The sequence below is a fragment of the Hemiscyllium ocellatum genome (genome assembly GCF_020745735.1).
Source record: "Hemiscyllium ocellatum isolate sHemOce1 chromosome 27 unlocalized genomic scaffold, sHemOce1.pat.X.cur. SUPER_27_unloc_12, whole genome shotgun sequence".
Lineage (NCBI taxonomy): Eukaryota > Metazoa > Chordata > Chondrichthyes > Orectolobiformes > Hemiscylliidae > Hemiscyllium > Hemiscyllium ocellatum.
This window is the reverse complement of record NW_026867479.1, coordinates 560,849-587,889: the sequence shown is the minus strand read 5'-3', so window position 1 is coordinate 587,889 and position 27,041 is coordinate 560,849. Positions and strand designations below refer to the sequence as shown.

Genomic DNA, 27,041 nt, shown 5'->3' with positions numbered 1-27,041 from the left:
GGCTGTTGCTTGGTGACGGTGAGGCTCCCCCGGCCCCGCCCACCCCCCCGTGCAGACGTCACGCGGGGGTGAAGGCGGTTGGGAGGAGAAGTCGCTCGAGCGGGGAAGCGGCGGCCGTTAGGAAAATGGCGCCGTGCGGCCCGGGGCAGACCCCCGTCACTGGTCACCGCCGCCTTCCTGGTGCAGCTGCTGTGTCACGGCCACACCGGCCGGCTGTACAGCAGGCAGGAGCCGGTGACCATTCTGGAGGCGGATGGGGTTAAGGGCCTGCTTGGGAACTGGTCGGCCGCCTGGGTGGTGGAGTTCTACTGGTCGTGGGGCGGCCCCTGTGTCAACTATGGGGCCACCTGGAAGGTACTGGGCCCGGGAGGTGAAAGGTGAGGCAGGTTGTGGGGGGGACGGAGGGGAAGGAATGTGGGGCCTGTCCTGTCACAGTCACATTTTACACTCACTTTCCATCTGCTTTTACTGGCGCTTGTGCTGTTTACCCCTCACTGTTACTTGTGCAATTCCTTAGACTAGTGTGTAAATACTAGTGGACGAGATTATGCACCAGCATCTGTTCCTCAGTCATTGAAGGGATAGGACCTGTGGAGAATGGTTAGTAAAGCATGTGGTGAGCTAAACCTTGTTAACATCGATATCGTTTGTTATTTTTCAAATTATACTTTATTATTTAGACTCGTCAGAGTTGGACAGCACGGAAACAGACACCTTTGGTCCAACCCGTCCATGCTGACCAGATATCCTAAATTAATCTCTTCCCATTTGCCAGCACTTGGCTCATATGCCTCTAAATCCTTCCCATTCATCTACCCACCCAGATCCTTTTAAGTGCTGTAATTGTACCACCCTCCACCACTTCCTCTGGCAGCTCATTCCATACACACACCATCCCACCCTCTGCATGGAAAAGTTGCCCCTTAGGTACCTTTTATATCTTTCCGCTCTCACCCTACACCTATGCTCTCTAGTTGTGAACTTCACCCCTACACTGGGTGAAGTTGAGCAGCCAGACAAGATGGAAAAGCAATTAAATATTGTGCCGTATGGGGAAAACAATTGTGGCTCTACCCTTTTTTTTTCTCCTATTGGCATTTGGACACTTAAAATCTGTCAATAATACCAGCAGCACCACTGAGCATAACGTGTGCGCTCCTCTGTCAAGATGCAGTGCACATGTTCATCGGTGTCACCAAAACATTGCGCGTGTTCCTCACTGTCGGCAGAAAAGGTGAGACCTTTTGATTGACCAAGAGTACGACACTCTCATTTCTCATCCTCTTTTCCATTTATTTTTCATTGAGATGTTCAATTGTTGACTTGCTGCAACTGAAAGGAAAGGGAGTGAATCCAGGGAGTGGACAGACTTGGGAAAAGTTGAGCCAGGTCTGTGACTCAATTGGCAAAATAGACAGGCAGGAGGCTGGAAGAACGCAGCAAGCCAGGGAGTGTCAGGACGTCAAGTCAATGTTTTGGGTGTCACCCTTGTTCAGGACTGGGGATGGATGTAGGGAGAGCCGCAGAACAATGTTGTGCTGAGGGCAGGGTGGTGAATTGGAGATAGGTGGGGACAGGTAGAGGGTACAACCTGGTTGGTCACTGGGTGGAAGGAATCTGGTTGGTGGTGGCGGGGATGGGCTGGGAAGGGATTCAAGGGGTGGTGAGGGAGGTTATTTGAAATTGAAGGCCGCCAAGGTGGAAGGTGTGCTGTTCCTCCAATTTGCGGTTTAGTTCGTTGTGGTAATGGAGGAGGCCAAAGATGGTTATGTCAGAAATGGAGTGGGAAGGGGAATTAAAATGGGTGGTGACTGGGAGGTCTGGTCAGCCTCTGCGTCCCTGGCTGCAGATTGTTCCCCAAGTTTATGCTCAGTTTCCCCAGTGTAGAGAAGACCACAAATGGCAAACACATGGCCAATGGGAAGTTAGAGCTTTTGCTATGTAAAAAAAAAACAGAAAGGAGGTGCATTGTTTGAATGTTGATGTACTTTTTTGGGTTATGGAGAAAGTGAGGACAGCAGATGCTGGAGATCAGAGTCGAAAAGTGTGGTGCTGGAAAAACACAGCAGGTCAAATAACATTCCAGGAGCAGGAGAGTTGATATTTTGAGCATGAACCCTTCATCAGGAATGCTGTGTGGATGTACAAAGGGGCCTCAGCATCCTTCTACACCAGTCAATGCCAGTTGTCAGGTGCAGCAAGCAATGAGTAGTGCAAGTGGTATATGAGCAAGAGGAATTGAGTTCAGAAGTGGGGATGTCTTCCTGCAGTTAAGGGGTCATTGAATATATTCAAGGCTGAGTTCTTGTGATTTTTGAACAACAAACAAGTGGATGTTTATGGGGGGGGAAAGGTGAGAAAATGTCTGGATATTCATTCCAAACACAAACCACTCTCTTTTTAAAAAATAAATGCTGCCCCTCAAGTCTTTTTAAAATCTTTCTCCTCTCACCTTCAAAATTTGCTGCCTAATCTTAAAACCCCCACCGAGGGCAATGACACCTGCGATTCATCTCATCTATCCCCCTCATGATTTTATACAACCTATATAGGGTTACCTCTCAACCTCCTGTGCTCCAGTGAGAAAAGTCAAAGTCTATCTACAAGATGCAGGTAGATTAATACCTAGTTTTGATGTGTTCAATGCTGGTACAGGCACGAAAGACCAAATGGTCTACTCCTACTCCCAATTCTGACACTCTGTGCCCAGGACAGCAAAAGACCATCAGACATAGATGCAGAAATTAGGCCGTTTAACCCATCAGGTCTGTTCATACCACACAATCGTGCTGATAAGTTTCTCGATCCCATTCTTTCACTTTCTCACTGTAACCCTCGATCCCCTTGATACTCAAGAACCTATCCATCTCAAACTTAAATATCCTCAGTGACCTGGCCTCCATAGCTGTCTATGGCAATGAATTCCATAGATTCACCACTGTCTGGCTGAAGACGTTTCTCCTTCTCTCTGTTCTAAAAGGTCTTCCCTTTACTGTAAGGCTGTACCCTCAGCTCCTTGTCTCTCCTACCAATGGAAACATCTTCTCAACATCCACTCGTCCTGGCTGGTCAGTATTTTGACCCTTTAGAATGAGGTACAGCAGAGATTCGGTTCAGCAAAGTGAAAACAGAGGGGGAGTGTGGGGTATGAAGATTTTCAGATTCTAGGGAATGAGAGAGCAAAGAGAGTTTGCTATAAATTAGAATTTTTGGGATGGGCAATAGGCTGAGGAGTGTCAGATGGAGTTTAATTTAGAGAAATGAGATATTGCATTTTGGTTGAGCAACCCAGGCAGGACTGACAGTTCAGGGGAGTGTTGCTGAACAAAGATCTTGGAGTCACAGGTAGATAGACTAGTGAAGAAGGCGTTTGGTATGATTTCCTTTATTGGTCAGAACATTGAATAAAGGAGTTGTGAGGTCATATTGTGGCTGTATGTTGGTTAGGGCATTTTTGGAATACTACGGTAAGTTTTGCTCCCCCTGGTATAGGAAAGAATTGATGAAACTTTGAAAGGGGTCACGAGAACGTTTGTAAGGAAAACTTGTCCTTAAGCATTCAGACTAAAATATAATGTTGAATTATAGAACACATTTCCTCCACACAAGAAAATAGACCGGCAGGGAGGGTAAGGCAATTAAGAACGTTTGCCTTAACATCAGTGAATTTGTATAAACAGGATATTGAGTGATCACATTCACGGCTGTTCCTTTGTGAAATGAATAAGTGTTTGATTCCGACCTCAAAACGAAACTCGGTATCAATTACTTCTCTCCCGAATTATTGCCCTTCACTGTTATCTGTCTAGTTCAGAACATGCAGTGCTTTTGTAAAAGAAAATTCATATAAAGAAAGCTTGTTTGCGACAGCACCGTCTTTGTAAAAAAAACTTGTGTATAAAGATAGTACACAGAGTAGCCCGCCAGGGCTCTTGGAAGAAGAGTGATTGCTACTCTCCTGGGTTAATAGAATCCAGTTAGCTTGTCTTATAAGTATCGGTGTTATGTTGTAACGGTGATGGTATTAATGAAGGGGACAATTTAAAATTAAACTAAACTGTCTGTAAGAGTTTCATTTTTATTCCAGACTTCCAAAGAGTACGATCTCTGGGACCAAGATAGGCTGACAGGTCTGAGTCCACAAGGGACTCCCGAGGCTGTCTCATATCTGTACTTCATCAATTTGGTGCTGCAAGCAGGTTTCCAACAAGAGCTACATTTGAGTGAAACTGGAAAAGAGGAGTTCCATCTAAGGGTTGGACTCAAGACCAATGGGCCCACAAGGTAAAATTGTACCTTGATTACTCTCTGTCTACATCTGTGTGGTGTTTCCCCCATTTCACTCTCGATACCTTGACGGAACCCTAAATGAGATCATTTACATAGGACGATAAACAGAAATTGTCAAGATTTTATAATGTTGAGAATGTTTTGCAGAAATCATTAGTCTCGTTGTTCATTGTCGGGTTGTTGATTAGTGAAAGTTTTAAGTTGAGATTATTTTCTCTGTTGTATCTGTTCAGCTTGGCTTGTCTTGCTTTGTTAGTTATGATTTTGTTCTGTTTGGGTGTTCTTTGTTTACGAAATATAGAGGGTGGCTGCTGCTTTTGTCGTGTATAAAATTAAAAAAAAGCTGGCCAGTGATACAATTCTTGCATACTTGGTTAAGCAACTATGTGCCACATCCAGGATTTATGAGACATCTGGAATGTGAGTGCCTCATTCCTAAAATGTTCATGTGTATGTACGAGAGAGCGAGCGAGTGAGACAGACAGAGAGTCAGCACTGATTCCCTGCAGCTTGCAGAAAGTTTAATCCTTTTGAGATTTGGTTTGGATGCACATTTGCTTGTTGACGAGTGAATGTTTGTGTTTTGTGAGGTTGGAGCCCCTGTACATCAGCAGTTTTGTGAAGATTTAAAGTAGGTGGGATAACAATGAGTGTGTCCCGAGATAAGATGGAAGACAAATGTCCCCTAACAGAAATAACAAGTCTGTATCCTTAATTATGAGAAACAATTGAGAATATCAGCTGCAGCTGCTCAACAGAATAAAGATTGGTCTCTAGGAGGCACACATGATTTAACTCTATTCACTAAAATTGAACAAGGGGTTTGGAAAAAAAGAAAGGGAAGTAAGCAGAAAGCAGTGGGCAGCCCGGTGGTACAGTGGTTACAGTGGTACACTGCTGCCTCACAGTGCCTGAGACCCGGGTTCAATTCCCGACTCAGGCGACAGACTGTGTGGAGTTTGCACGTTCTCCCCGTGTCTGCATGGGTTTCCTCCCACAGTCCAAAGAAGTGCGGGTCAGGTGAATTGGCCATGCTAAATTGCCCATAGTGTTAGGTAAAGGGTAAATGTAGGGGTATGGGTGGGTTGCGCTTCGGCGGGTCGGTGTGGACTTGTTGGGCCGAAGGGCCTGTTTCCACACTAAATAATCTAATCTAAAAGTCTTTACCAGAATGGAAAAGGGTAGCTCGGGGAAAAATATGGAAAAATCCATGCAACCATCATGGAGACAAAACTGTATTAAAAGGGGAGTTAGTCTGAGGAAGGATCTGAACTAAATTGAACAGAACTAAAACATAAATGTGAAGCACATGATTTAGAAGCAGAATTGGAATAGGCAAGGGAGAAAATTTAAAAAAAAAAGCAAAGATTCAGAATCTACGTTGAAACGTCAAGGGCACTAAAGAAAAAGGAAACTGGTGAATAAACAACAGACTGCAATTGCAGCTGGGCAGGACGAAGCTGACAAGGCCTATTCCTTATACCCCAACCTCCCCTCTTCCAGGGACCCATTACTGAAGAATCCTGATCCATTTGTGGATGGTGGATGGGATACTGACTTGAAGGAGGAAATATTTTATGCCTGTCAGCTAACCACCTCCGGTTCCCTCCCTGAACCCTCCCCCCTTACTCTGATGACGAATGTGCCAAGGCTCATGACCTTCCCCCAGCTGTTCTGCCGAAAAAGAATTCTGCTTACCACAAACCCGGTGCCTACTGTACTAGGAGTCAATTAAAATTAAAATCTGGAAGAAACATTGAAGAGACTCCTTTTGATTTCCACTGCCCTTAAACTAAATTTGCAATCAATGTCTCAGGACCTTAATATTGGTCCTTGCACTCACCCTGATGTGGGAGGGCAATAAAGAAATTTCCTGAATAGAAGAGGTTCCTGACCCACAGGTTCGGAATCTGGGACAAGCCCAATTTATGGATCTTCATCAACCATGGAAACCTCATGACTCTCAAGCATTATCAATAAGGTTGCAGATTATGGAAGGAATCCTGAGGGATCTGTTAATTACATTAATAGGACTAAGACCATTTAGAATGATGCCTCCGAAGACCTAATTCACCTCAGAATGCAGCTATTCACCTGAAAAAATGGGCTAGTTCTTAGAAATTTTACAAGGTAATAATCATACCCAGCTTGTAGTCCGGCACCCAGCCAAAACTATCATTGGATTATTGCCTGTCTCCACCAAGCAGTGTGTCGTGCAGTTGATGTGGGTAAAGTCTTAACCTGTAAACCCAGCTTGGGCGAAGGGGCTGAGGAGTTCCTTACCCATTTTATAGAATGCTATAGCGCTTCCTCTGGTGACGCTAACTACCTACGAGGGTGATCATCCCAATTTAATGCCATATGTATGACTGTCTTACCTGATCAGGTGCAGAAAGCTATTAAAACCCACAACATCCACGAGCAAGATGCTGAGGTTGCACAATTCAGCCAAGAGGTTTGTTACTTCTGGGAACTAAAGGATCCCAAGAGTAAGGCTACCGTTGGCACGGTCAAGACAGAACTTGCCCAAACTACAGTAGCTAAACCTAAACTCAGGATTCAAAGTAGACCTTTCCGTCTGCAAGGTCAGTCAAGCGAACAAATGAAACTCATACTATCGTCCAGTATGACAGGACAGTAGAAATGGTACTGTGTATTCACAACATCCCAATGGACCATGCGGTGGTCCTATGTATCCTTCCCCAACAGTCCATGATGCCCCTATACACCCTCTCATTACTCTTCACTGCCTCCCCCACCCCCTAGAGTCCCCCAATAATTACGCCTTTGTTTCAATTGCAATCAACCAGGACGTTGGTCCAAGAACTGCCCTTTCCATAGCAGTCCCTGCTTCATCACCGGAGTAAAAACAACAGACAATCTCCTGGTCTCCCTCCCCAGTGACCTCAGCAGGTTGCCCCTTTTACTGCACAAAACTCTTTTCAAAACTGACTCTCGGCTATAGAGCAGCTTCCTGCTTTGAATTTTCCCATACTTACCGCCAGCCCAGAGGACGGACCTATGCTAATTCTTAACCGTAATGGCCACGATATTGAATTCATGTTTGACACAGGAGCCACTGTTTCATCACTTCCCATCCATCTTGCTCATGCTTTTGATTTTCAAATCTCGGATGATGATGAAATCCAGCAATGTTTTGATGGTCCCTCTAATAAACATGCATACGCTATCCCTCTGACAGTGGTGTGGAAAAATTGTGTCACGTTCCCTTTTTGCTTTGTTGTTACTAATGGATTACGTATCCCTCTACTTGCTAGAGATCTCCTCTGTCCTCTAACTATTACTATTGAACGTCATGATGCTAGTATCCTGATTCAGGATCCACCTCATTTTGTTCAATGCATCAATACCAAACCAAAGCCGCCTTGATGGTGGTGATTTGATTTGGATCCTTACGCTTTTGATCCTATTTTACATAACGTCCCTCACCGCCACATTACTTTAGCTTATGACTCATCCGGGAATGATCTCAGACTTGAACACATATTATAATCCCTTACTGGGCGCTACTCAGCACGCTTGGGTGATTGGTGAGATCAGGTCACCAGCTGGTGGCGTTCTTTTCGTGTCAGTTCCTCCTCATAGCTGGAAAACTGACCCCCTCATTTTCCCCCGTGTCACCACTCATTTGAACCCAGAACACAAAGTCCAATATGTAGGTTTTGACGCTAAGACTCTTTTTGACCATGCTGATCAAACTTGGCGTGAAATTCAGCTGCTTGCTCAAGGATTAATCCTATTTTATGCACAGCCTTTGTCGATACATGGCAGCCTTCATCATCATCATGTCTACCCTCGCCCGCAGGACGCAGTATATCCTGGAATGTGGGTGGACTCCAAAACACAAGTGGGCCTTGCTCAGGTCCCACCCATCTCCATTTTGACCAAAGCTCATTCTGTCCTCCTGTCTATATCTCAATACTCCCTGAAACCTGTCATTGATTCATTTCTACAGCAAGGCCTTCTGGTCCCATGCCATTCTTCTGTCAATACACCTATCTTTCCAATCCCTAAACCAGGATGTCCTGAATGTTGTTTACGACCTTCGTGAAGTAAATAAAATCATTGAGGCTCATAATCCTCCAGTTGCCAATCCTGCTACTATCCTCAGCCAAGTTCCAGTTGATGCCAAGATCTTCACTGTCGTTGACCTCCAACATGCATTCTTTTGTCTTCCTTTGCATCCAAATAACCCAATACATTTTTGCCTCCTTTTAAGGGCCACCAATATACGTGGACTTGCCTACCTCAAGGGTTTATTCACTCGCCCACACTCTTTTCAGAGAGTTTTCATGCCCAGCAAAAATTATTTGAATTTCCTGAAGACGCTACCCTAGTTCAATACATTGATGACCTCCTCGCTAGCCCTGACAAAGTGTCCAATCACGCTGACTCCACGACCTTTCTCAACCATCCAATCAATGTGGTTATATTGTACCCCCCCCCCCAACAAAGTTAAGACTAATCAGAAAGAAGTTAAGTTCCTAATGAGCCTTAACGGTATGAACTCACTCCAAAACAACAAGTCTTTACGGAGCTTAAAACGACCCTCTTTTTCAGCACCAGGCTAGGCCAACGTTTGTATGACTGCCACTTTCATCTTTATGTTGCCATCCTTGATACCTGTGCTACAGCTGTTCTCACCCAGCAACATGGCTCCTCTTGGCGCCCTATTGCCTATTATGCAACTAAGCTTGACCCTGTTGCTCAAGGTATGCCTTTCTGCACCCAGATTCTTTCTGCCATCCACACTCTGGTAGTGGCTGCCTCTAATATAACTTTACATCAAAATGTAGAAGTCTGTACCTCGCATTCTGCAGTATCCTCGCTGATTTCTAAACATACTCTGCACCCCGCTATGGTTCGTATCAGTCGCTATGAGATTTCATTACTTTTGAATCCATTTCTCTCCTTTAAATACTGCTCTAACATTAACCCCCCTACATTCCTGCAGGAAGAACCGCTTGAACTGCCTGATCCTCCCCATGATTGTGTTTTCATAAATGAACTTGTAACTAAACCATCTTCTGATCTTACGGACGACACAGATGTGATCAACAAAACGGGTCAAGATGCAGGGAAGATACCTGCCCAACTGTCGTCTGATTCATGTGGATGGAAGTTTAATTGCTGGCTATGATCGCTGTGTGGATGGATCGTGTGGGATGTACTGATAGTCATTGGTCTCATCCTAGGAATATACACTGTTGTCTGCTTATGCGTGAAATGGACTGTGCATTGTTTTTCACCTAAGCCAAAGAGGAATCTGGTTATTTGACCCTTGTCTACCCCTCTAACTCCATGCCCGAACTTCCATGTTGAAATCCTGTATCTTTCAGACTCTGCTCCTCTGGACGATGACCTGGCAGAGGAGGCACTTGACTTATTTGAAAATACAAATTGACTGGATGGACTAATTATAGTTATAAGCCAAGTAGTTGTCATGAAATAACAAAAGGAGGGAATAAGAAAGTCTATAGCCATAAAACTTGTCTTTCAACATTTAAACTAAAATGTAATGTTGAATTATAGAGCACATTTGCTGCACACTAAAAAATAGACAGGCAGGGAGGCTTGGTAAAAGGGGAGAACTCAAGGTATGCAGAAGATAACCAAGTGATAACGGAATACCCTTAGGCAATTAAGAACATTTGCCTAAACAGTGAATCTGTGTAAAAAAGACACAGAGTGATAACATTCATGGCTGTTCCCTTGTGAAATTAATGACAGCGTTTGATTCTGACCCCGAAACGAAATTCGGTACTATCAAAGGCCTTGTAATTGACAGTCAGGAACTGTTAATTATAATGAATTCTTATTACCCCTTGCAAGCTAGGCAAACCGAGGGAAAACACCTTTGCTGTTACAACTCCCTGACTTGAGAGTTCAAAAGGACGAGAGAAAGAGAAACCATTATAGCACTGGTGCTCCCGAAGCCATTAAAAAAATTAACTCTTAGTGCTTACCTGCTTTGGATTGAACGTAATTGTATTTTTGAGAATTTATGATGGTATTGAGTAGCCATTGCCGGTTATTAAATATGAACTCTGTAAAAGGTAACATTGATGAAGCTTTAACTTACTTGCTGTTCTTGCAGACCACTCTACAGACCTTTCAGACTGCCCCACTGTCAATTCCAACTCATCAGATCTTATGTCTTATTTGAATCACAACCCTGAAAAGAAAGCATGTTTAATTCGAAGACTAATGAATCAGTTTAAATGCAACCTTTTGGTAACATCTCAGCCTCAGGTACAGTATGATTCAGTGCCTAAAAAGCAGGGGTCTGCTCCTCGCTTGGAAATTATTCTAGGCCTAACATTGAAGAGATTCTGGCACAATGTGTCAGCAAGCCATTTTATGGTCAAAAGTTTGCCCTCTTGCTAAGAAGCCATTTTGGAAAACAGTTGTATCTGACCTGTGACCTGTGCAAGGTTAGGAACTCTCCAATTAGCTCAGATTGGTACCTCTTTATGATAGGAGTTTATCTCGCTAGCAGGCTCCTAACTTGGCTGGGTATGTTTTTCCCACCCGATGAATGGCTTAGGGCCTGTGGGAGTGATTAGTCAAGCGTACAGTGACCTGTCAATTAACCTTTCTTCCTTTCGAATTAAGAACATTCAATGTTTTTGTAAATCTTTGTGTAAAGGAAACCACTTTGTATCAGTACATCAGAGTAACCTGCCAGGGCACTTGAAGAGTTGGTCCCCTACTCTCCTAGGTTACTAGAACCTAGCGAGTTTAGCTTATCAGTATCAATGGAGCTATTGGTAAACAAAGGGGATAACTAAAATTAAACTAAACAGTCTGTAACAGGTTTTTTTTTGTTCCAGACTCTCAAAGAGTACGATCTCCAGGATGAATTGTGAGAGGCTACAGGTCTGACTCCACAAGGGATTTCCTGGGCTGTCTCAAATTCCTACTTTAACACTCCAACTCATCCAGGTTGACCAGTTAGCCTAAACAGTCTAGTACCATTTGCTAGCACTTGGCCCATATCCCTCTAAACCCTTCCATCCAGATTCCATTCAAATGTTGTAATTTTACCAGCCTCCACGACTTCCTCAAGCAGCTAATTCCATACCCGCACCACCCTTTGCGTTAAAAAGTTGTCCCTTAAGTCCCTTTTATTTCTTTCCCTCTCATCCTTAAATGTATGCCATCTAATTCTGGACTCCCACCACCCCCTCCACCCCTCCCCCAAACTCAGGGAAAAGACCTTGTCTCTTTATCCTATCAATGCCCCTCATGATTTTATAAATCTCTATAAGGTCACCTCTCAGCCTCCGACGCTCCAGGGAAAACAGGACCAACCTATTCAGCTTCTCCCGATAGCTCAAATCCTCCAACCCTGGCAACGTCCTTCTAAATCTTTTCTGAACCCTTTCAAGTTTCACAACAAACTTCTGACAGAAAGGAGACTAGAATTGCACACAATATTCCAAAAGTGATCTAACCAATGCCCTGTACAGCTGCAACATCACCTCCCAACTTCAATACTTGATAAAGGAAAGCATTCCAAACGCCGCCTTTGCTATCCTATCTACCTGTGACTACTTTCAAGGAGCTATGAACCTGCACTCCAGATCTCTTTGTTCAGCAACACTTCCTTGGATCTTACCATTAAGTGTATAATTCCTCCTCTGATATGCTTTTCCAAAATGCAGTGCCTCATATGTATCTAAATTAAACTCCATCTGCCACTTCTCAGCCCATTGACCCATCTGATAAGGTCTTGTTGTCCTCTGAGCTAAGCATCTTCGCTGTCCACTACATCTTTAATTTTGGTGTCATCTGCAAAATTAGTAACCATACCTTGTATAGTGACATCCACAGCATTTAGAGTCATAGAGATGCACAGCATGGAAACAGACCCTTCGGTCTAACCCATCCATGCCGACCAGATATCCCAACCCAATCACCTGTCAGCACCCGGCCCATATCCCTCCAAACCCTTCCTATTCATATACCCATCCAACTGCCTCTTCAATGTTGCAATTGTTCTCGCCTTCACCACTTCCTCTGGCAGTTCATTCAATAAACGTACCATCCTCTGCGTGAAAATGTTGCCCCTTAGATCTCTCTTATATCTTTCCCCTCTCAACCTAAACCTATGCCCTCTCGTTCTGGACTCCCCAACCCCAGGGAAAAGATTTTGTCTGTTTATCCTATCCATGCCCCTCATAATTTTGTAAACCTCTATAAGGTCACCCCTCAGCCTCCAAAGCTCCAGGGAACACAGCACCAGCCTGTTCAGCCTCTCCATGTAGCTCAGATCCTCCAACCCAGGCAACATCCTTGTCAATCTTTTCTGAACCCTTTCAAGTTTTACAACATCTTTCCGATAGGAAGGAGACCAGAATTGCACGCAATATTCCAACAGTGGCCCAGCCAATGTCCTGTACAGCCGCAACATGACCTCCCAACTCCTCTACTCAATACTCTGACCAATAAAGGAAAGCATACCAAATGCCGCCTTCACTATCCTATCTACCTGTGACTCCACTTTCAAGGAGCTATGAACCTGCACTCCAAGGTCTCTTTGTTCAGCAACACCCTCTAGGATCTTACCATGAAGTGCATAAGCCCTACTAAGATTTGCTTTCCCAAAATGCAGCACCTCGCATTGATCTGAATTAAACTCCATCTGCCACTTAGCCCATTGGTCCATTTGGTCCAGATCCTGTTGTAATCTGAGGTAACCCTCTTCGCTGTCCACTCCACTACACCTCCAATTTTGGTGTCATCTGCAAACTTATTAACTGTACCTCTTATGCTTGTATCCAAATCATTCATGTAAATGACAAAAAGTAGGGGACCCAGCATCGATCCTTGTGGCACTCCACTGGTCACAGACCTCCAGTCTGCAAAACAGCCTTCCAACACCACCTTCGACCTTTGAGCCAGTTCTGTATTCAAATGGCTAGTTCTCCCTGTATTTCATGAGAACTAAGCTTGCTAATCAGTCTCCCATGGGACCTTTGTCGAAAGCCTTACTGAAGTCCATATAGATCAGAGCTTCTGCTCTGCCATCATCAATCTTCTTTGTTACTTCAAAAAATTCAATCAAGTTTGTGAAACATGACTTCCCACGCACAAAACCACGTTGACTATCCCGATTCAGTCCTTGCTTTTCCAAATACATGCACATCCTGTCCCTCAGGATTCCCTCCAACAACTTGCCCATCACCGAGGTCAGGCTCACCAGTCTACAGTTCCCTGGCTTGTCTTTACCACCCTTCTTAAACAGTGGCACCACGTTTGCCAACCTCCAGTCTTCCGGCACCTCACCTGTGACTATCGATGATACAAATATCTCCACAAGAGGCCCAACAATCATTTCTCTAGCTTCCCACAGAGTTCTAGGGTACACTTGATCAGGTCCTGGGGATTTATCCACTTTTAAACGTTTCAAGACATCTTCTGTAATCTGGACATTTTGCAAAATGTCACCATCTATTTCCCTACAGTCTATATCTTCCATGTCCTTTTCCACAGAGAATACTTTCACCAAATATTCATTTAGTATCTCCCCCACTTTCTGTGGCTCCACACAAAGGCCACCTTGCTGATCTTTGAGGGGAAAGTGAGGACTGTAGATGCTGAAGATCAGAGCTGAAAAATGTGTTGCTGGAAAAGCGCAGCGGGTCAAGCAGCATCCAAGGAGCAGAAGAATCGACGTTTCGGGCATAAGCCCTTCAGGAATCGGGCTTATGCCCGAAACGTCGATTCCCCTGCTCCTTGGATGCTGCCTGACCTGCTGATCTTTGAGGGGCCCGATTCTCTCCCTAGTTACCCTTTTGTCTTTAACATATTTGTAAAAACCATTTGGATTCTCCTTAATTCTATTTGCCAAAGCTATTTCATGCCCCCTTTTTGCCCTCCTGATATCCCTCTTAAGTATACTCCTACTTTCTTTATACTCTTCTTACGATTCACTCGATCTATCCTGTCCATACCTGACATGTGCTTCCTTCTTTTTCTCAACAAGACCCTCAATTTCTTTACTCATCCAGCATTCCCTATACCCCCAGCCTTCCCTTTCACCCTGACAGGAATATTTATGTAAATGATGAAAAGTAGGGGACCCAGCACCCATCCTTGTGGCCTCCAGTCTGAAAAGCAACTCTCCACCATCACCCTCTGTCTTCCTACCTGTGAGCTGGTACTGTATCCAAATGGCTAGTTCTCGTTGTATTCCATGATATCTAACCTTGCGAACTTGTCCCCCTAGGGGAATCTTGTCAAACACCTTACTGAAGTCTATATAGTACCCTGGCATGTAGGCCGTCAGGCCCAGGGGACTTGTCTGCCCTCAATCCTAATAGTTTGCTGTGTACCTTTTCCCTCTCAATGTTATTGTTTAAGTTCCATCATCTCTGACTTGCCCATTCCAATAGGAATGGTACGATTGTTCTCAAGCTTGAAAACTGAGGAAAAGGATTGACTTAGCATCTTTGCCATTTCAGTGTTCCTCCTATTAACTCACCGGTTTCATCTTCCAAGGGGCTTGAGTAACTCTGTTCCCTTCAGCATGCCAACACAAGCTTTTGCTATTCTTTTTTCATATTTTGCGCTAGGTTTCTTTCGTAATTTATCTTTATTCATTTTTTTTAGTATCCCTTCGTTTATTTTTGCAAGTTTTCCAATGTTTCATCTTTCGAGGTCTGGAATAACATTTCGGAAAAGACTGAATGTTTTTTAAACTACGTTAAAACTTTCAGGTGGCTGGCGAGGGGAGCAGGGAACACATTTGCCCCGCCCCCATTGCCTCCGATTGGTTGGATGCCTCGTCGAACCGCGCCCGCTACACGCGGGGTGACGTCACGGTCTGGTCACCCTGCTCCTTGAGTTGGCGCATGTGCAGTGTAGGTCATGTAGTGGGACAAAGACAGTGTTACTGAGTGTGGGAGAGGAATGGCGCCGGCGGCTTAAGGAACAAGAACAGAAACCGCTGGAAAAGCTGAGCAGCCCTGGCTGCATGTGTCAAGGGAATCCGAGGAAACGTTGCGTGTCCAGTGATTCTCTTTCAGAACAGAAACAGGTTTCGGAAACATCCCGGAGAGGTCGCCAGGCCTGAGCGCCCGGGGAGAGGGGACAGTGAGGACCTACTTCGACACTGTCCTATCCCCCCTCCCAGTCCAGGAACTCCCCACATACGTTCAGGACACCACCCACACCCTCCACCTCCTCCAAGACTTCCGTTTCCCCAGCCCTCAACGTCTCATCTTCACCATGAATATCCAATCCCTCTACACCTCCATTCGCCCATGGCCAGGACCTCCAAGCCCTCTGTTTCTTCCTCTCCCGAGGTCCCCAACAGTATCCTTCCACCGACACACTCATTCATCTGGCCAAACTGGTCCTCACCCTTAACAATTTCTCCTTCGAATCCTCCCACTTCCTCCAGACCAAAGGGGTAGCCATGGGCACCCATATGGGCCCCAGCAATGCCCGTCTCTGTTGGCTATGTAGAAAAGACCATCTTCCGTAAATAAACCGGCACCACTCCCCACCTCTTCCTCCGCTACATTCATGACTGCATTGGCGCCATCTCGTGCTCCCGCGAGGAGGTTGAGCAAACTTCACCGACACATTCCACCCTGACCTTAAATTTACCTGGACCATCTGACACCTCCCTCCTCTTCCTGGACCTCTCCATCTCCATTAATGACGACCGACTTGACACTGGCATTTTATAAACCCACCGACTCCCACAGCTACCTGGACTACACCTCTTCCCACCCTACCTCCTGCAAAAATGCCATCCCGTATTCCCAATTGTTTTGCCTCCGCCGTATCTGCTCCCAGGAGGTCCAGTTCCACCACAGAACACACCAGATGGCGGCCTCCTTCAGATACCGCAATTTCCCTTCCCACGTGGTTAAAGATGCCCTCCAGCGCATCTTGTCCACATCCTGCACCTCTGCCCTCAGACCCCACCCCTCAACCGTAACAAGGACAGAACGCCCCTGGTGCTCACCTTCCACCCTACCAACCTTCGCATAAGCCAAATTATCCGCCGACATTTCTGCCACTTCCAAACAGACCTCACCACCAAGGATATATTTCCCTCCCCATCCCTTTCCACCTTCTGCAAAGACCGTTCCCTCTGTGACTACCTGGTCAGGTCCATGCCCCCCTACAACCCACCCTCCCATCCTGACACCTTCCCCTGCCTTTGTCCCACTATTTTGCGGGAATTGCAAAATCTGCGTCCTCACCTCCATCCAAGGCCCTAAAGGAGCCTTCCACACCCATCAAAGTTTTACCTGCACATCCACCAATATCCTTTCTTGTATCCATTGCTCCAGATGCTGTCTCCTATACATTGGGGAGACTGGACACCTAGCAGAGCGCTTTAGGGAACATCTCTGGGACACCCGCACCAATCAACCACACCGCCCTGTGGCCCAACATTTCAAAACCCCCTCCCACTCTGCGAGGACATGGAGATCCTGGGCCTCCTTCATCGCTGCTCCCTCACCACCAGACACCTGGAGGAAGAATGCCTCATCTTCCGCCTCGGAACACTTCAACCCCAGGGCATCAATGTAGACTTCCAACAATTTCCTCATTTCCCCTTCCCCCACCTCACCCCAGTTCCAAACTTCCAGCTCAGCACTGTCCCCATGACTTGTCCTACCTCTCTATCTTCTTTTCCACCTATCCACTGCACCACCCCTCCCCCCATACCTATCACTTTCTTCCCACCCCCACTCACCTGTTGTACTCTATGCTACTTTCTCCACACCCCCACCCTACTCTCATTTATCTCTCCACCCTTCAAGATCTCTGCCTGTATTCCTGATGAAGGGCTTTTGCCCAAAATGTCGATTTTCCTGCTCCTCAGATGCTGTCTGAACTGCTGTGTTTTTCCAGCACCAGTCTAACCTAGACTCTGGTTTCCAGCGTCTGCAGTCATTGTTTTTACCGAGAGGAGACAGTGAGACAGGGGAGGATTGGAAACCGCGGGAGGAGGGAGACTGGGGAGTTTATCAACTCCTAGGGGAGGCCTGAGGCCGTGAATAAAAGCTCCACAGGCCCAGTGTTTACTTTGTTTAAGGAAGGACCTCTGGGGGCAACCGGTCGCCATATTCGTGAGGGTAAGACGCATCTTGTCTTGGGACAGGGAGCGCGAGCATCCTTCTTGGTGAGGGCACCATCAGCTCTCATTTCTGGGAGAGAATTCCAACTTTGTGGCAGCCTTTGTGTCAATGGGAATTTTCTCATTCTGGATGTAAGTTTGCTCGCTGAGCTGGAAGGTCACTTTCAGATGTTTCATCACCATACAAGATAACATTATCAGTGAGTCTAGTGGAGCACTGGTACTATGTCCTGCTTTCTATTTATGTCTTTTGGTTTCTTAGGATGGGTGATATCATTTCCGTTCTTTTTCTCAGAGCATGGTAGATGGGGTCCAAATCAATAGATTTCCAGTTGGAACGACGTGCTCCGAGGAATTCTTGTGTGTTTCTGGTTGGCTTATAGGATGGTGGCTTGTCATAGGATGGTCCCAGTCGGCATGGTATCCTCCGTTGTCTGTATGTAAAGATACTAGTGATAGTGGATCATGTATTTTTGTGGCTAGTTGATATTTATATATCCAGGTGGCTAGTTTTATACCTGTTTGTCAGATGAAGTGTTTGTTACAGTTATAGAATCTCTATGTGTGGAAATATGTCCTTCTGCCCAACAACTCCATACCGACCCTGTAGAGAGTATGCCAGCCAAGCCCATTCCTCTACAATTACCCCTGACTTATGTACCACTATGGGCATTTTTAGCATGTTCAATTCACTTAGCCTGCATATCTTTGGATTGTGGGAGGAAACCGGATCACCCGGAGGAAACCAACACAGACACGGGGAGATTGTGCACACTCCACATAGACAATAGCCCCAGGATGGGATTGAACCCGGGTCCCTGGTGCTGTGAGGCAGCAGTGCTAACCGTTGAGCCACCATGCCGCCCCCTTATATTTCAACAGTCTTTCAACTTTAAACACATTCATCACGGTCTTCCCAGAGGATCAGACTGTTCTCTCTCATTAGAGATGGCTGGTGGTGGTTTATCTTGAGGGTCACCACACCTCAGCCGAGGGGAAAGGCCGAGAAGGAGATCCTCACATTTCTCCAACTTGGGTGATACATAATGTGAAGCACTTTGGTATACTTTTGTTGAAATATTATCATTAGTATTAGCTGTTGCTGTTGCTGTCATTTATTGGCAAGACTCATGTCAAGTGAAACAATTTTAGCAAGAAATTGTCAGCTGGCAGAGCTCCCCCACCCAATGCCAAAAAAGTGAATGGTTTTGTTGGTGAAAGAAAATTGGCAAAGAAAAAGAAATTAAAGTGTCATGTACCTTTAGAAAGAGTGGAAGGGTTGATGTTTCAAAATAAATGAAAACAACATTTATGAAGTGGAGCAACAAACTAAATTAACAACGCAGATTTCTTTTCACATAACTGCACTACTGCAAATGTCTGTATTATGGGAAAATGTTATGCACTAAAATATGTTATTATTTTGTAAAGAGTCAGATCAATAGGTTTAATTTTGTCAATAGTGATCAATAAGATCTTGATTTATACAACATCTATGTGAGATGCACTGGTAGTTAATACTTGATTAAGTCTCCACTGACCACCACAAGAACAAAGTTTTTCCCTGTCTGAACTGCTGAAGCCATCCACCAAGGGGAAAAGTTTCTTCCTATCTAGACCCTAAGTGTCTTATCTGTACACTCCAAACAGGTCCTCACCCAGCCTTCTCTGCTCTAAGGAAAATACTCTCAGCCGATCTAATCATTCTCATAGCTGAAACCCACCAACATGCACCACCCTGGGTTAGTATTCCCTTTCTAGTGCCATCACATTTTTCTAATAATGTGACAATCAGATCCACTACTCCAGCTATGGCCCAACTAATGTCTTGTACAGTTCCATCATGATCTCCTGGTTCTCATGTTCAATGCTTTAACTACTAAGAGCAAGTATTTCATATGCCTTCTTAACCATTTAATCCACATGTCCTGTTGCCTTCAAGAATCTATGAACACATATACCTTTCTCTGATCTTCAGTACATTCTAAGTTCTTGCGATTCATCATGTACTCCCTTGCCTGTTGATCCTCCTGAAATGTATCATCTCAATCTTTTCAGGATTGAACTCCATCTGCCATTGTTCTGCTCATCTGACCAAGCCGTCTTTATTGCCCTGTAGTCTAAAACTTTCCTCCTTGCCATATATTAGTGTGGGTTCTGAATTTCTTTTGGGCCTGATTTATTGAGGTTGCATTGTGTTCATTTTGTGGGCATAGTTTGAGAAGATTAGGAGGATACTTGGATCCAGTATCTGTTTATACCCAAAGAAGAAACTCAAACCAGATTTTTTTTGATCCAATGTTTTCCCTGGTAACATTTTCATAATGACTTCAATTTCCGCAACACCCTTTGCTTAACTTAAACTATGTTCAAATCAAGACATTACTGAATCGAGATCATAACTTCTTGTACTATTAAATCTGTCTCAAGCAATGCTGCAAATTAGGTAATCTTGCATTATTATTTTATAACTGCTCAAAACCTTTTCTAAAAAGTGACCGGATGAAGATTGAAGTTGACTGACTGAACTGCTTTCTTCATTTTATAATATTGCCAAAAAAAGTAAATGTTCAAACATGTGCAATCTTTTTCTTTCTCTAAAATAGGTAATAAGGTGAAAGGGAATAATGGACAAAGCGATGAAAACAATGCTGACTCTAATTCAGCAAGTATGTTCTTTTCAATAAGTTTAATTCAATGTTTACATTAATTACAGTTATGTGAGTGACACAAATAACAATAAGGCTGTTACTTAAGTTTAGAAATTCAATCACACTCTGTGTAGATGGCTTAAAATCATTATATCAAAAGCTTAAAGCGCTTGCATAAAACACACAACCTCAGTTATGTTTATTATTTCCCAAAATGGGTTATCAAGTGAAAGGGAAGTATAATTGGAGATTTGATGACAGCGGGCAAAATGGCAACTTTAATTTTGCAAGTATGCAAGGTTTAAGCTTAAAATGCATGACAGGCTTATTTATCCAAGAAATAAGCACCTTTACTCTCTCTCTAATATTAGCTCCAATTATCAATGTTTGATATCAAATTAGAAGATCTAGCTTGAGAAATCTACAACGTATTGCCACACGCTTGCTATAAATACGACAGGGACACAGTAAAAGTCGTGAAAATTAAGTCAGATCTTTGTGGCCACAGATCCATAAGATACAGAAGCAGAATCAGTCCATTTGACTTGTTGAATCTGCTCTACCATTCGATCATGGCCAATGTTTCTCAACCCCATTCTCCTGCCTCCTCCCTGTAACCCTTGATGTCCTTACTAATCAAGAGCCTATCTTTATCTGCTTTAAAAGCACTCAGTTACTTGCCTCGTTTCAGTGGCAATGAATTCCGCAGAGTCACCACTTTCTGACTGAAAACAATCTTCCTTATCTCATCCCAGCATTTCTTGCCACCGAGAACTATGGGGGCAGAGTCTATGTCTATATTTCCTTGTGTGGTAATGTGTAAATAACATTTGTTTTTTTCAGGTTCATTAGCTGCTGCTTAGGTGTGTTGGTAGGTTTGTGGGCTACCATGATGCAGAGAGGTTTGAGTTGTCTGGACATCATTTTGAACGTAGAACAATACAGCACAGAACAGGCCCTTCGGCCCACGATGTTGTGCCGAACATTTGTCCTATCCATGTACCTATCCAATTGCCGCTTAAAGGTCACCAATGATTCTGACTCTGCCACTCCCACAGGCAGCGCATTCCATGCCCCCACCACTCTCTGGGTAAAGGACCTACCCCTGACATGCCCCCCCATACCTTCCACCCTTCACCTTAAATTTATGTCCCCTTGTAACACACTGTTGTACCGGGGGAAAAGTCTCTGACTGCCTACTCTATCTATTTCCCTGATCATCTTATAAACCTCTATCAAGCCACCCCTCATCCTTTGCCGTTCCAATGTGAAAAGGCCTCGCACTCTCAACCTATCCTCGTTAGACCTATTCTCCATTCCAGGCAGCAGCCTGGTAAATCTCCTCTGCACCCTCTCCAAAGCTTCCACATCTTTCCTAAAGTGAGGCGACCAGAACTGCACGTGGTACTCCAAATGTGGCCTCACCAAGGTCCTGTAAAGCTGCAACATCACCTCACGACTCTCGAATTCAATTCCTCTGCTAATGAACGCTAATACACCATAGGCCTTCTTACAAGCTCTCTCCACCTGAGTGGCAACTTTCAAAGAGCTATGAACATAGGCCGCAAGATCCCTCTGTTCCTCCACCTTACTAAGAACCCTACCGTTAACCCGGTATTCCGCATTCTTATTTGTTCTTCCAAAATGGACAACCTCACACTTGACAGATGTCTTTGATGTAAGGTAATGTGGCTGGTGTTTCTGTGCATGTGTCTGCTTGTTTGAGTTCGTTGTTGAGAAATCAGCGGACAGGGTTTGTTGGGTACCTGTTCTTCTTGAATATGCTGTATAACTATGCTCTTCATAGTTCCTGGGTGGTGCAGTATGTAGTGGCTCGTTGAAATAGTGTCCTGATGCAGATTTGTTTGGGATGATTTGCTTCTGCATTAGGTACTTGGGTCTGTGTATGTTGTTTTCCTGTAGACGTTAGTCTGAAGTTCCCTATTGACTGTTCACTCTACTGACATCCAGGAATGGCACTTTGTTGTTGTTCTCTTTTGTGAATTTTATGCCAGTAAGGATATTGTTGATGGTGTTGTAGGTTTCCTCTAATCTGTTTCATTTTGTGATGATAAAGGTGTCATCACTGTGGTGGACCCAAAATTTGGGTTGGAGCGTTGGGAGGGCTGTTTGTTCAAGTCTCTGCATTATTGCTTCTGCTAGGAACCTTGATATTGGTGGTCTCATGGGTGTTCTGTTGATTTATTTGTAAGGCTTATTATTGAATGTGAAGTAGGTGATAAGATACGGGTCCACAAGCTTGACAATGTTATCTTTGCTGATGAAGTTGGTGCTGTTTGGTGTTTATGTCTTTGGTGGTTTTTGTAGTGTAGTCAGTGTTTCTTTGGCCATGTTGATGTTAATGGATGTGAATGGGGCTGTTATGTCAAAGGACAGCATTATTTCATCCTCTTCTATCTTGGTGTCTTTGGTGTTCAGGAATTCTTGGGTGGAGTGAATGGAGTGGCATGAATCTTCTACTCAGTGTTTTCGTCTTCACTTGGCCTTTGACTAGTCTGTATACTGGTGTTCCAGGTAGTGAGACTGTGGGCCTGAGGGGGGCTCCTGGTTTGAACAGGACGGGAACAGCAACAAAGTGCCATTCCGAGATGTCACAATAGAGCAAACAGTTAAGGGGAACTTCAAACTAGCGTCGACAAGAAACAATACACACGGACCAAATACGTAACTACAGAAACAATCATCCCAACACCCACAAACGAAGCTGCATCAGATTATTTCAACGAGCCACCACACATTGCAGCACAGAGAAACTGCGAAGAGCAGAAGAGAAATATGTATACGTACTCAAGAAGAACAGGTAGCAATAAACCCAGTGCGCCATTTTCTCATTGCTTCCAAGCTGACCCTCAAATTTGGTTTGTCCCTGCATTCTTTCCTGGTTGTCTTTTTGTGGGTTTTGAAAACTTTCCCAATCCTCTGACTGAGGATATGAGTTGGGAAGTTGTGTTGTGGCTGATAGGACATTGGGTAGACCACTTTTGGAATGTTGTGTGAAATTCTGGTCTCGCTTCTATCAGAATGATGTTGTGAAACTTGAATGGGTTCAAAACACATTTAAAAGGATGTTGCCAGGGTTTGAGCTGAATGGGCTGGGCTGTTTTTCCTCGTGCACCAGAGGCTGAGGGGTGACTGAGAGTCATTAATAAAATCATGAGAGGCATGGATAGGGTAAATAGACAAGGACATTTCCCTGGGTGACAGTATCCAGAACTAGAGGATAAAAGGTTTAGAGTGGAGGAGGGCAAGATTTAAAAGGGTCCTAAGGAGTAACCTTTTCATGCAGAGAGTGGTGTGTATAAGGAATGAGCTGCCAGAGGAAGTGGTGGATGTTGATACAGCTATGACATTTAAAAGGCATCTAGATAGGTATTTGAATAGGAAAGGTTTAGAGGGATATGGGCCAAGTGCTGGCAAATGGGACTAGATTAGGCTAGGATATCTGGTTGGCCCAAAGGGGCTGTTTCTGTGCTGTAGATCTGACTCTGGCTTGCCACGAACATTTGCCATGTTCATATGTTTAGTTTCTCTCGGGTTGTCTGCGTCAACGCCTTCATGTCTCACTCCACCCTCCACATACCACCACCACCACCACCACCTACCACCCACCACCCACCACAGGGACGATAACCAATTCAGGTCTGTTTTTTTATCAAGAAGCTGTATTGCAGGTTCAACCTGAATTTACACTTCTTTTGCTTCCCAAAATCAGACTTGCTCACTCTCAGCAATATCCTGAAAGATATTAACTTTCACGTGGTGTTATCCAAAATTCGAAGATGTCAGTCCTGACGTTTTTGCTTTTTCTGTCCCTGTAAGATCCTGAATCAGCAACTTCAGGAGAATTAATTTGAGCGGAGTGAGAATAGAGGAGGAGGAGAGAGAGTGGGATGCTTTCAATTTTGTGGAACAGCAAAAGAAAAAAATGTTCTGCAGAAAGTGGAGGAGCTTGTTCTGAATTTCTACCCTGGACTGACCGTGATGACTTTTGTAATCTCTCTTTCCAGAGTATTTGAAGATCTGAAGACTGAAGTTTAAAAATCAACAGATGAAGGGCCTATGCCTGAATCGTCGATTCTCCTGCTGTTTGGATGCTGCCTGATCTGCTGTGCTGTTCCAGCACCGCACTTTTCAACTCCTCTCCAGCCTCTGCAGTCCCCACTTTCACATCAATGTCTGACAGTCACTCAATCCATCGGGACCTCAACGATTTTCAACTATGATTCTGTGAGAAGGAGCAAAACATTTTGGTTCCTGTTTCAGACCATTTTCAGCATCAGCGGGACTGGATGAGAGTCTCTACTGTTACAGCGCACTTTGTGTAAAGCCTGAAACAGTTATACGGCCAGGAAAGAGGAATTTACTGTGGGCAGGGGCCATACATGGGGCTGTAGCTGCGGCCATGGTGAAACCAGAGGAATCCCACACTGTGGAGAAACCGTGGAAGTGTTGCGACTGTGGGAGAGGCTTCCATGCCCCATCTGTCCTGGAGATTCATCGGCGAACTCACACCGGGGAGAGGCCATTCTCCTGCCCCGAGTGCGGGAAAGGCTTTACCTGCTCCTCCCACCTGCTGGACCACCGCCGAGTCCACACTGGGGAGAAGCCATTCTCCTGCCCTGAGTGTGGGAAGGGCTTCACCTACTCCTCCCACCTGCTGGCCCACCAGCGTGTCCACACTGGGGAAAGGCCCTTCCCCTGCTCTGAGTGTGGGAAGGCCTTCAGCAAATCCTCGGACCTGCTGAAGCACCAACGGGTCCACAGAGGGGAGAGGCCATTCAGCTGCCCTGAGTGCGGGAAGGCTTTCAGTGATTCCTCTACCCTGCTGAGGCACCAGTGGGTCCACATCGGGAAAAGGCCGTTCTCGTGCCCTGAGTGCAGGAAGGGCTTCACCCGCTCTTCCGCTCTGCTGACCCATCTGCGGGTCCACACGGGTGAGAAGCCCTTTAGCTGCCCTGAGTGCAGGATGGCCTTCAGCAGGTCTTCCCACCTGCTGAGGCACCAGCGAGTCCACACTGGGGAGAGGCCGTACTCCTGCCTCCAGTGCGGAAAGTGCTTTACCCAGCCCTCCAACCTGCTGACCCACCAGCGGATCCACACCTGCGAGAGACCGTTCTCCTGCCCCGAGTGCGGGAAGGGTTTTGCTGTTTCCTCCCACCTCGTGGCCCACCGGCGGGTCCACACGGGGGAGAGGCCATTCAGCTGCCCCGAGTGCGGGAAGGCCTTCAGCAATTCCTCTGCCCTGCTTAGGCACCAGCGCATTCACACCGGAGAGAAGCCGTTCTCCTGCCCAGAGTGCGGGAAGGGCTTTACCCGCTCCTCCACACTGCTGACCCACCAGCGGGTCCACACAGGGGAGAGGCCATTCAGCTGCCCTGAGTGCAGGAAGGCCTTCAGCGATTCCTCTGCTCTGCTGAAGCACCAGCGAGTCCACACCGGGGAGAGGCCCTTCAGCTGCCCTGAGTGCGGGAAGAGGTTTACATTTTCCCGCAACTTGCGGAAGCACCAGCGGGGGCACCAGCACTCTCAACAATCAGATTCCACCACTGACACTGCTGTGAGTCCCCCCCAGGACTGATTCTCCTGACAGTGGGTGCAGTGGGAGAGTTGGTGCAATGTATTTGTTTTCCGTTGGACTGCAACCCCACGGTGGCTCAGGGGTGGCATGGTGACTCAGTGATTAGCATTGCTGCCTCATGGCACCAGGAACCAAGGATCAATTCCACCCTTGGGGCAACTGTCTGTGTGGAGTTTGTGGAGGGTAGGAGAATGGATGAGATAAGAAACCGCTGCCTGCCTTGAGACAAGTCTCCTGGAGAGAACTTGCTGACTGATTGTCTGATCTACTGATCCTCACAGTGCCCCATTGCCCTCAGTTAACTGGAGGAAGTCCACACAGATGTACCGAAGCCCCTCTTTGGACTGTGGAAGGAAACCTGTGCAGACAGGGAAAACATGCAAACTCCACACAAACAGTTACCTGAGGCTGGAATTGAACTTGGGTCCCTTATGCTGTGAGGTAGCAATGCTAAGCAGTGTGCTACCCCCCAATATGTTATAAAATTTGAATAAACCTACTAAGTTGGAAATGTGTCCATGCCAAGAACTTACTGTAAATGTTTGGAAGCAAAAGTCCATCGGAATTGTCTTTGGGACGGATCCAAAACTTTCTTTGTTAATGATTGAAAATACTTTGACCTCTGGAACTGTCTCCCAGAGAGTGTGTTGGAGTCAGATTCAATTACGGTATTCAAAATAGAGGTGGATCATTAAACTGAAAAGGAAAGCAGTTGCAGTGTTCAGTGAAGAATAGTACAAGGTACTGTATGGACGTCAGAATATGAGTTTCCTGACTGGGGCTGTTCACTTGCTCCTGTTACCATTTCAGGTTGCTGACTTTTCGTTAGCATCCTGCACATGTTGGGATTTTTTCTCCTTTCTAGCATCTATTTAAGTGACTCAGTGACAAATCTAGTTTTGAATTGTTCCTATGATGTCTCTTGAGAGGGTTTATGATATTCACAGTGCTTTATAAATTGTTATGGGTCACAATGTGTCCAAGTGAGGAAAAACAAACTGTTCATCTTAAATGTTTGTTTTTAAACAATGGAAAACACACCACTTGCTGTGTAGTGAGATCATCATAAATAGGAATGGGAGTAAGTAATTGACCGTCGAGATGCTCTGTCTTTCATTTATCTAAATTCTCTTTCCTGTACTTGTTTTTTCATGACTTCATCTGCTGAAGTGACTACACTCCAAAAGCTTGTGATTTCAACATAGAACTAGGAGCAAGAGTCGGCCTTCCGGTCCTTCGAATCTGCTTCACCACTCAATAAAATCATGACTCATCTTTTCGTGGACTATTCTCCACTTACCTGCGTTTTCACCTGATCCCTTTTATTTTTTTCAAAAACATAAGAATTATCTACTGCTTCTATTGATTGTTG

At 45.2% G+C, this 27,041-nt stretch overlaps 1 protein-coding gene across 10 annotated transcripts; it reads left to right on the top strand.

Moving 5' to 3' along the window:
* The first annotated feature begins 127 nt into the window (after positions 1–127).
* Positions 128–26,180, top strand: LOC132807268 (zinc finger protein 239-like). Of its 10 annotated transcripts, none has more exons than XM_060821525.1 (4): positions 128–377; positions 4,088–4,284; positions 20,026–20,088; positions 24,099–26,180. In XM_060821525.1, the coding sequence occupies exon 4, from the start codon at positions 24,494–24,496 to the stop codon at positions 25,667–25,669; it is 1,176 nt and encodes a 391-aa protein (XP_060677508.1). In that variant the 5' UTR covers positions 128–377; positions 4,088–4,284; positions 20,026–20,088; positions 24,099–24,493; the 3' UTR covers positions 25,670–26,180. The 10 variants fall into 10 exon arrangements, with proteins under 10 accessions (XP_060677508.1, XP_060677511.1, XP_060677513.1 ...); XM_060821528.1 differs by lacking the exons at positions 128–377; positions 4,088–4,284 and adding exons at positions 15,175–15,317; positions 19,070–19,161; XM_060821530.1 differs by lacking the exons at positions 128–377; positions 4,088–4,284 and adding an exon at positions 15,175–15,317.
* The last annotated feature ends 861 nt before the right edge of the window (positions 26,181–27,041 follow it).

What these genes read in the sequence shown, in the direction of transcription:
- LOC132807268 (XM_060821525.1), top strand. Translation starts at nt 24,494, where the DNA reads ATGGTGAAACCAGAGGAATCCCACACTGTGGAGAAACCGTGGAAGTGT.